At 38.5% G+C, this 10,022-nt stretch overlaps 1 protein-coding gene across 1 annotated transcript; it reads right to left on the bottom strand.

Moving 5' to 3' along the window:
• Nucleotides 1-789: 789 nt before the first annotated feature.
• On the bottom strand, nt 790-8,093 carry cab39l1 (calcium binding protein 39, like 1). Its single transcript, XM_046405529.1, has 9 exons — nt 7,693-8,093; nt 6,998-7,144; nt 6,733-6,897; nt 6,445-6,563; nt 4,775-4,943; nt 4,627-4,686; nt 4,465-4,530; nt 4,211-4,354; nt 790-3,962 (listed from the first exon to the last, which is right to left on the bottom strand). The coding sequence occupies exons 2-9, from the start codon at nt 7,112-7,114 to the stop codon at nt 3,771-3,773; spliced, it is 1,032 nt and encodes a 343-aa protein (XP_046261485.1). The 5' UTR covers nt 7,115-7,144; nt 7,693-8,093; the 3' UTR covers nt 790-3,770.
• Between the last annotated feature and the right edge of the window lie 1,929 nt (nt 8,094-10,022).

Here is a 10,022-nt window from a genome sequence, read left to right as displayed (position 1 = left end):
TTGTTAATTTAAAAAGCTTGGTCTGGTGGAATCATGGTGATTTTTAGTAAAATATGATTGAGCTCAGCACAGTGGAAATCTATTGAGAAGCCCTCATGTTGGACATGGCAGGATGGAATGTGTCCCAGTGTTTTGAGCTGAGGAGGGCTCATTTGTTGTCAGCATCAACAACAACTCTCATCGCTGGAATATGAGCTAGACAAGATGTAAGCAGTGACTTTGCCCAGAATGATGTTATGGACAGCTACATTTCACTTGTGTACAAGTTTAGCAAATGTCTGCTCACTCATTGTTAACATCATGGATCACACAACAATTTAGTTTTGTTTTACAAGCTGTTATAATCGTGAAATTGGAGACTTCACTGACCAATTATAGTGATGCTAAATGTCTGTGCAGCTTTTCAAGCAGTTTGTTGAATTCTCAACAGTTTGCAAAGATACCACAGGCCAAAGTACAGCTGCAGGATTTTCGTGATCAGTTTATCTTTAATTTTTTTTTTGATTCATCAGATCTGTCTATAAAATGTCATCCAACTAACTGATAAGTATTCATACGGTTAGACTAGTTTGTCAAATACTCCCAGAGGCCAAGAATCACCTTCCATGCTCAACAATGTACAAATTACACATATATAAAGAATCTGCTGAATAACCATCATATGCTGTTGATTACACTAACTTGTCAAACTGTGCTTGCCGGTGAGAACGATTAAGGTGTCCTGTCCCAACAGACGCAACAGAAATGAAAAGCATGAAGATGTCAGTAAAATGAACTGCCGAGGCCACACAAATTGCCATAAAGTTTTATTTTCATGAATGCTGTCACACTTGTATCCTTTATAAAGTTATGTACACATAATTTGCTCCCTTGGTAAATAAAGAAAATATCCAGAGTGTGGAAGTTGGGGAAAAAAAAGAGACAGACAACAAAGTAAAGCGCAACAAATAAACAAAAAAACCAAACAAACTCTAAATCATGAAATATATAGTATTGATCTTAAGGAATTTGTGTTTATGTATATATAATATTGCCAGTGATTTACATAGTCATAATTAGAGGTATGGTAAAACATGAAATGCTTTGTTTGTACAACTAATAAAAGGTGCCACTTGTTGCCAACAGCTCCCTCTAATGGAGCGACTGTGTACAGCAAGTGCCTTCCAAAGTGCACTGCATGAGTGGGCTCAAATTTCAAGAAAGTTTGTGTGCACCATTAGACACCAAATTTAACAATGTTTTAGATCATTTCTTCCATGAGTATTTGTCACTTTGTTACACAACATTCAAACAGTCTCAGATATCATTACAGAGGACAGACGTGGGGCAGGAACGTCAGCTTGTTTGTGCTCATGGAGACATCAATAATGACTTTAGTCTATGTGGGTTAAATCCAATTCATTAATATAGTTGCGGAAAATTGTGTTTCTCACCAAATGATCACAAAGGCATTATCATCAGGATTTTTAAAGAAACTCGAGCACTTTCAAACTTTCTTTCATTAACTAAGCACATGACAGTGTTACTTTGTGCAGGACTTCAGTCTATTTAATGAAGCACATTCACAGCAGATTTCTGTTACATGTCTAGTTACACAGAGGCCTGGCGTTGACCTTGTGAAACTGAAAAACTACAGAGTGTAGTCTATTGATCTCTTTTAAAATATATTTTACACTCACAGGATCACAACACAGTTGGTGATATAGCTATACTACTCCAAATGTGGATCTGAGAAATTAGCTAGTAATGAATTTGGGAACTGAAATGTATGTTTTCACCCTTTTCATACAGACTTTGGTTTTAAAAACAAATTAAAAAGATCTTGAATTTTTACATAATCATTATAATCCACTAAATGTTTTTAAATAAGGCAACATTCATTACAAGATTCCACACTGCAATTCATTATGAATTAACGTTCGTGTGGCACCACCCAATGAAATATTTCAGTTTAAAAAAATCTGGTTTTCCATTGTGAAAACCAAGTCGCACTCCCTGTTCAAGTCTGAACATATATACCAAGTTATGGTGCATACAAACCACTGTTGTGTATTTTTAAACTGTCAAATAAAATATCTCATCCAGGAAGGAAAGGAAAGAGAACTCAGCATTTGCACTCAAATCACATGAGGTATACTAGAAGACTGTACGAACAGGCAACACATTTGTTGTCCCCAATATGCCATCTCATTGGTAAAGTAAGGCAATGATTTTAGCAGAAGTCTTAAATAAATATAACTAATCAACAGTGAGTGTGAGGAAATTCAATAAATTCAGTGCTCATCATCCTAAACAAGCTCACTCCGGTTTTAGCAGTGCTTGTGGTTATTATCTGACAGGATGTGTTCTCTGATGCATCACAGGCTTGTTACAGGCTGTTCTGTTAAAATGTACTACAATAATCAAGTCAGAGGAGAATGTTAGACAAGAAAATGGCATTTAAAACCTTTTTGTATTTGTTGTTTACACAAGATTAAGGTGATTCAGTTAGTTTGCAGTCAAATAGAAGTTATCAGATGTTCGACACGTGTCAAATGATAACAAAATGAGGAAAACTTCAAGAAAAAACAATCATTATGTAAGTTAGAATTAAGTCTCGTCAACATGTTACCCAATTTTAAATAACACATCATGCTCTGATATGACCATAACAGATTTACAGTGTAACACACTTATGATGCATCCATAACACCGTTGTGTAAACTGCAGTATTATTTGCTTATACTGTAAAGGAGAAATGCCTAAGATGGCATACGTCAAGTAGTATAAATCCTCATGAATTCTTACTTACATAAATGTTTTAAATGAATCATTGCTATCTCTGCTCAGTACATGAGGATGAAATGGAGTGCTCCAACTGAGATCAATCGGTATATCCTGACTGCCCATGTTAGAGGTGAATGGATGGCTGGTACCCTGCAGCATTATCTGATGCCTTGTTTCTATTTCAGTCATGTTAGCCTCACTAGCGCAGCCTCAAAATCACAGCACAATTAATTGATTCCTCTGTGGTTTTGATTTTCTCTTCCTGTGCCAAGCTAATGCTTTGGCAAGTACAGCACTGCAGGATCATTTCTGATCTCTGTAATTCCACACATGCAGCCAAAGGCCTAATAATCACACATTAATCACCAAAAGTTATTATGTGCTGACCTGGCTGATATGATCCATATTGCCAAAAGCCATAAAGATCAATTAAGTCCCTGTATAACGCAACAGCTTATAATAAGGCAAAAAACCACAGCTATGCAATTAGTTAGACTAAACAATGTTCAGAGAGAAAAGAGTTACTGTATGTTTTAAAGTATTTACCATGAAGAGACATTAGAAAAATAATATATTCACTTGTCCTCAGTTTTTCAATCTCCAAAACAAAGACACCTCGCCTCTGACACCTCAGAGCTCATGTTGGCTGTGAATGGGGTAACGTTTCTCTTAAGTCTAAGCAACAAAACATGAGGAATGGTAACAGTTTAAAGGCCCAACGTTACAAGAACGGACAGGATGCACTTCATTATATGCTTATTAAAGAAGAAGTAATATGGTTTAAATAACAGTTCTTGGCCCACTCAAGTTGCTGGATGGAAATCACCTCCACATCCACATCCACACACACAAAAAAACAACCCACAAAGTGAAGGAAGCAATCTTTTTCTTTTTTCCTATATTTTGTAGTTAATATTAAATCTTAATAACTCTCTTTTAGCCCTGTGAGGCTCCAGCCACCACCCATACTTTGACCACCTGGTGGATTGGTCATCCATGCAACCTTAAGCTTCCTCTGGTGCAGTGGGCCTCTTCAAGTCCCGGATCTGCTTAATCAGATAGTTCTTCTCATCACAGAACTGCTCATCCTCTGATCTGTCGGTCTGGAAGTGGCTGAGGAACTCCACAAGTTTGGCCTGGTTCTTCAGCAGGATGTCCAGCACAGGCTGAGTCTTGTTGGGGTTTGCAACAAATACCTTATAAAAACGAAGAGACGGAGAGAGAGATCGCGTGAACAGTTTGAAAGGTTTTATCCTAAATCAGACAGATACATAAGTCCAAAATTCTCTTAAAAACACAATTTTCATTGTTACTAACTAATATCAGCGTAATATAGCTAATTTCTTGCAAAAAATACCTATAGCATTTCACAGTGCAACTAAAAAATTAAAGAATTATTAAAGAGTAAAATGCTGCACTAATGAAACATGTTGTACGTGAACACCTTGAAGACATGGAAAGCTTCAAACTGGATGTTTCGGCTGTTGTCTCTCAGCATGTTCATCATCAGCTTCAAGTTCTCTGCCCGACTGATGTATTTTGTCATGACAGTGAAGTTGTGTCTATCCAGGAGAAGCTCCCCAAGGAGCTGAGAGAAAAATTAAACAAAGACCTTGTTAATACAATCATGTAAAGTACATGAGCACGCTTGAATCGTTAGCTCAGATAATTTAACAGACAGTGCAGGAGAGCGTTTACCTTCAAAGACTGTCGTTTGGTGACATAGTTGTCAGAATGCAGCAGCTTCTCGTATTCTGTAAATACCTGATAGATATTTTTAAAAAAAAAAAAAAAAAGTATGTCAGGCACAGCAACAGCATTCTTTCAATTAAAGGTCAAAATGCACACAAGAAAACTAACCCTGTCATAATTGTTCTCCAGGAAATCTGCGCACATAATTTTGTGTCTTGTGAGGAGATCCTGTGAATGAACAAAAGGGACCGTGATACTAGATAAAAACTGTTAGCATGAAGATTCTGGAAACAGACACGAAAATGCGGCAGCTTACCTTGAACGAGGCAAAAGCATCTGAGGCGATGTCAAAGGTTGAGAGCTCCACGTAACGGAAGAAGCAGTAGAATTCTTCAGAGAAGAGCACCGTCCGTGCCAAAGGCTCGTGCCGCAGACATTCTCTTAGCATCATTCCACAGTTAAGAGCCACTTCCGCACTCTCATATCTGTGCAGGTTAGTACATGTTCAGTCCAACTCAAGTCATTTATAAATAATTAAATAATAATCACAGTCATTTAAAGGAAAATAAGCCACAAACACATCTACCAACTGACTTGCTATCTGGCACACTTTGACAATACCAGCATCTACATTAGAATGCCGACTGTTGATTTCAGCTGAGCACTGAATACAAACTCTGTGAAACTGATGGGAAAAGTTAACACGCTGTGCTTGAGTACCACACTCTGCCACTGAATATTGGACTTTCTTTCAAACAAACCACAGAACAGTGACACCTCCTTCACTCGAGTGTTGAACACCTGAGCCCCTCAGGGCTGTGTGCTAAGTCCCCCTTCTATTCACACTGTGCATCCATGACTGCCCTCCCTGATATCGACAGAACTCTACTGTGACGTATGCAAACTGCCATAGTTCATGCAGTCATGGTCAGGGAAGGCTCTGCAGTGGGTGATTAAAATCATGCAGAACATCCTTTGTTCCCATCTACCGAGCATCGGTAATATCAGTGAGGTAAAGTGCCTGTGGAGAGCCCAGAGAGAGGAGAAAACATCCACCCGAGCCGCAACCTGTTCACCCTGCTGCTGCTATCTGGCAAAAGACAGGCAGCAGCCGGGTGGGTATTCCCTGCAGTGCCTCCAGACTAAAGAGCAACATTTTCTCCCAGGCTGTGAAACCTTAAAATCATCCTCCACTCTCCACCTTGAAAAGTTTATTTTGTGACGCCTTTATTTAATCATTAGTTTCTATAGCTATTACCTGTTGTGTTAAGCACAGAAAACTATAACTCAAGTTTCGTTAAACAATCTTCTGCTGTACAATAACAAATTAATGTTGAATTATATTTGTATTTGTACTGAAGTATACTATGCCTGAAGATAGCTGGCCAAATGTAGATTATTCTCCAAGAAGGTAAAAAGGAATTTATTAGGAAAAGAATTAACTAATAGATTAACCTTAAATGTCAGGTTTTGATGTACATGTCTGACAATCAAATTAAATGGTCCTCTTTTAACGGCATGACATTTTGGAACAAAATTCAAAAACATAACAGGGGGACTCTTGGAAAAGATAGCATTTGATCTACTTACAGCAGCCTCAAACGACCATTACGCAGTACCGGCCCAAAGACATGTTGCTCTTTGAGTAGGCAGAGTGACTCAGTATTTTTAGAGCTGTAAAATCTACTCTTCTATCGCTCTTTTCATCTATATGTGTAAGCCACAGTTGAAAGCAACAAGTTCATGCTTGTTCCTCTGGGAGTTGTTGAAACACATACTGGGTAATGTAGAAAATCATGAGGCATGTTGAGGAAAGACGTTTTCATCAAAAGTTTTAAGCTACACCAAAACTGCTTGGTTGCACTTTTAAGAGTATCTGAAGATGGACATTAATACATACAACTCTTCATATAAAGCACTCACATCACATATAAATCAAACACTGAGTTGTATACTGAGTCTTGTAGTCTGAAAAGATGAACCTACCCTTTCAGAAGCATAAAGAGGATCTGTGGGTGTGTAGAGATGTACTCTACCGTGGGAGTACGGGTGCCAATCTGACGTCTCACAATATTGCTGAACAAATGAACCACATCCTTCTTCCCCTGTTACAAAAAAAAAGAAGCACTCAGACAGATGAGTAGCTGACCTGGTGCTGATGATATGCAGAGATGCTTTTTTCTTCCCACTGACTATGTGCTTTCTACACAAAGTGATCAATACTTTTTTTACACACACATAATGTGATTGCAAAAATGAGTAGATTTTCCCCACCTCAAAATCAATCCTCTGCAGGTTTGCAATGAGGGCAATAAGAAGGTTGGTGTTGTACAGTTCCTGTGCTAGCTGAGCCACTGCTTCTGTCTGAGGCTCCTTGTCACCTGTTCCACTAAGTATCTCCTTCAGTGAAGCCAGATTTTTGGATGCCTCCTCTGCAGCCTTAATTGTTGGGGGAAAAAAACAAGTATTGAATTAGACCATGATGACTTGAAGAATAAATTTCAAATATAAGACAGTCAGGAGAAAAAACAATGATGACCTTTTCACACTTTTTGCTGTCTCCAGCATCCAGCTTTTCCATGTATGCCACAGTCTCCTTCAAACTCCTCACTATTTCAGCGGGACTCTTCTGAGACTTCCCAAAAGGAAAAGGCATGGCTGAAGACTGGTAATCCCACACCAATCTCTGATGGAATAAAACACTGATTCAAACAACTATCATTTGCAATTAAACCAGCTGGACTTCCTGCACCTCCTTGTATCAGGAAATGACCGAAAACCTCCCATTTGCAGAGAACCATGATACAGCTACGTTAGTTACACTGTCGACATTCAGAAGTAGATGACTGAGTTACGGTTGTAAAGGCCAAAACAGCAAGCTAACGTTGCTAACGTTACATTAGTTACTTAACTGTAATACAATGCGGGTTCATTGGCGCTAAAGTAAAATTATACACTGTGAGTTTGCCATGGTTTAGTTTCTCTAGCTTAACGCTAGTCCAAATGAACAAAAAGCTTACTTTCTTATCGAAACGAGGAACTGGCGGAGAATAAGGCGTTAAAAATGTCAACGTTACACAAATATTCATCAGCAAAGTTGAGCTAGCTCGTGACCTAGTTAGCTGTAAGTTAGCAATAAACAGACAAACAAGTGTCAGTACGTGGACACCGACTAAAGTGGAAAACACACACAACACACTGCTGAAATATTCAGTTCAGGTTGTCAAGACTCACCGAGTGAACTCTATCTCTGAAGCTGAAGGAGGCTCGGTGACTAAAGGTTAGCTAGCAGGCTAGCAAGTTGTCTCCACTTTCTTTTTCCAGTGTAACGCTACTTTGAACTGTCTGCAACGTTATTTGAGATCTGTTGCTGTGGCTAGCAAACGAGTAAGTTACTAATTGTGGCTACAAGTTGCTCAAACGAACGACCTTCATAACTGTGATATTTCATGTAAATCTTCCCTCTCGTGACCGTCTGTCACCTAACTTGCTAGCTGCCTAGTTGTAAAAGGAGAGTTGCTGGGCTAGCCTGTCTAACAACTTCATTTCCCTATTCTCTTCTGCTGAAACTCCAGTCCTCTCCTCATCCAGGGGACACTGGGCGGGTATGTTTTGCTTTACGAAATGACGGACACTAACACGAGCCAATCATTTTGACCAAAGGCACCATGTGGAACCTCCCTCTAGAGATATAAGTGCGCATGTTTCATATCACGAGAATTTCCTTTGGGTGGACAGATGATAGCTTTCACAAGGCGCCGCCTCAGCCGGATTGCACTGTAAATTTAATCGAGTGCATCTAAATTCTCGACAAAAAATAAAGCACAGAAATAGCAAGGGTTTGACACATCCATGTTCAGTTAATGTGTATGCAACTTAACTTTTATAAACAATCGTAAAATTGGTAATTGCAAAGAAAATGGCTATGCCTATTAGTATTAGGGTTATTGATAATAATTTTCTAATCAAGCCTTCAACATCATCCAGCAAATTTTAAATATATTATATATCGATGCATCGCCAAAGACTCCTTTCACCCAGCTCACAATCTGTTGTCCTCCGGGCCTCCCAGGAGGTGCTTCAGAAGTCTCCAGACCAAGACCAGCAGATTTGGGAACAGCTTTTTTCCCACAGCTGTCTCTCTTATTCAACGCTGTCCCCCACTGACTCCATACAGTCGCCCCCGTGAATGATTATAACAAATTTTCCCACCTGCACTACTGGAATGTTTACATGCACCTACAGTAAATGCTGTGGCTTGCACATGCAGCTTACTGTAGCTTATCTTGCACTATTCTATGATTCATTTAGAGCTTACTGTACATACCATTAGTCCACTACTGTTATTGTAATTTTTAATCCAGAGTCATTTATATAATGTACAACAGTAAACAGGATGATACATACTATACACTACTGTATATATCAATTGTATATACCATCCGTAAAAATTATCCATAGCAATAACCTTAGACTGTGCATACATATAGCTGTAGATGTCATATCTCTGCACTTGCTGCTTATTGCACTTCTGGTTAGAACTGTATTTTGTTGCCTTGTACTTGTTACACGTGTAATGACAATAAAGCTGAATCTAATCTAATCTAATAATTGCATATGCTGTTGTGATCCAGACTTTGAAGTCTATTCTTAAGCCGCATAACATGCTAGATATTATTACCATGTTGAACATTGGGTCCTTATAACTATCATATGATGCTCATTTTACTACAAATCCACGATTATGCACCCATCAGTTGATGACAAACATACTGAGTTGAAATCATCCATGATTTGTACTCATTGTATCACATTATGCATCTCCCTGTGATAAAGGGTTCTGAATGGTAACCAGATAAAAGCTCTAATTTTTGAGAGGTCATTTAACAAGTTTGACTAAAATGTCCATCTTTATGTTGTCCCACAAATAGTCCAAATGGGCCCCTGCTGACGTAAATACCCACTGTGCTTTATGTATTGTGTAAAGTACAGATCAAACAGAACACTAAATGGAAAACTTGATCACTCATTAATATATTTTTTAGAAATATGCACGATACGAGCAATGTGATAAAGGCCCTTCCAAGACAGGGTGTCAAGATTAGGTATTGCCAACTTTGAACCTGCATTAGCTAATATTGTACTTAGGTGATGTAAATGTGTGTGTAAAAACACTTGTAGGCTAATAGCTTTTTAACATTTATAACAACTCTACAGTTAAACAAAATACCTAAAACTAATTGCCACACAATGTACCTCCAAATCTGCAATTTGGAAGGTAATTAATATTTTAAAGTTTATGTTACCTGAAACTACAACAATTTCTTATTTTCATGAAAATCCAACGTAAAATTGGTGCTATTGCACACTCTTGTACATACGCACGAAACATGGCCCGCCCCTAGGTAATATCTGCTTTTGGGATATTGATACTTCAAGCAATTTGCATGAGATGTTTTCGTAAAGTACTTAAGTTTCCCGTGTATTCTGACCTCCTGCATTTTTTCACGGTTTAAACATTGCAGCATACGTTGTTGGACTGGGCTTTTATTTTGAAAGCCATA

The sequence above is a fragment of the Scatophagus argus genome, chromosome 12, assembly GCF_020382885.2.
Source record: "Scatophagus argus isolate fScaArg1 chromosome 12, fScaArg1.pri, whole genome shotgun sequence".
In the NCBI taxonomy this organism is placed as follows: Eukaryota; Metazoa; Chordata; class Actinopteri; family Scatophagidae; genus Scatophagus; species Scatophagus argus.
Note: the sequence above shows the minus strand (reverse complement) of the source record. Positions and strands in the feature narration are given on the sequence as shown.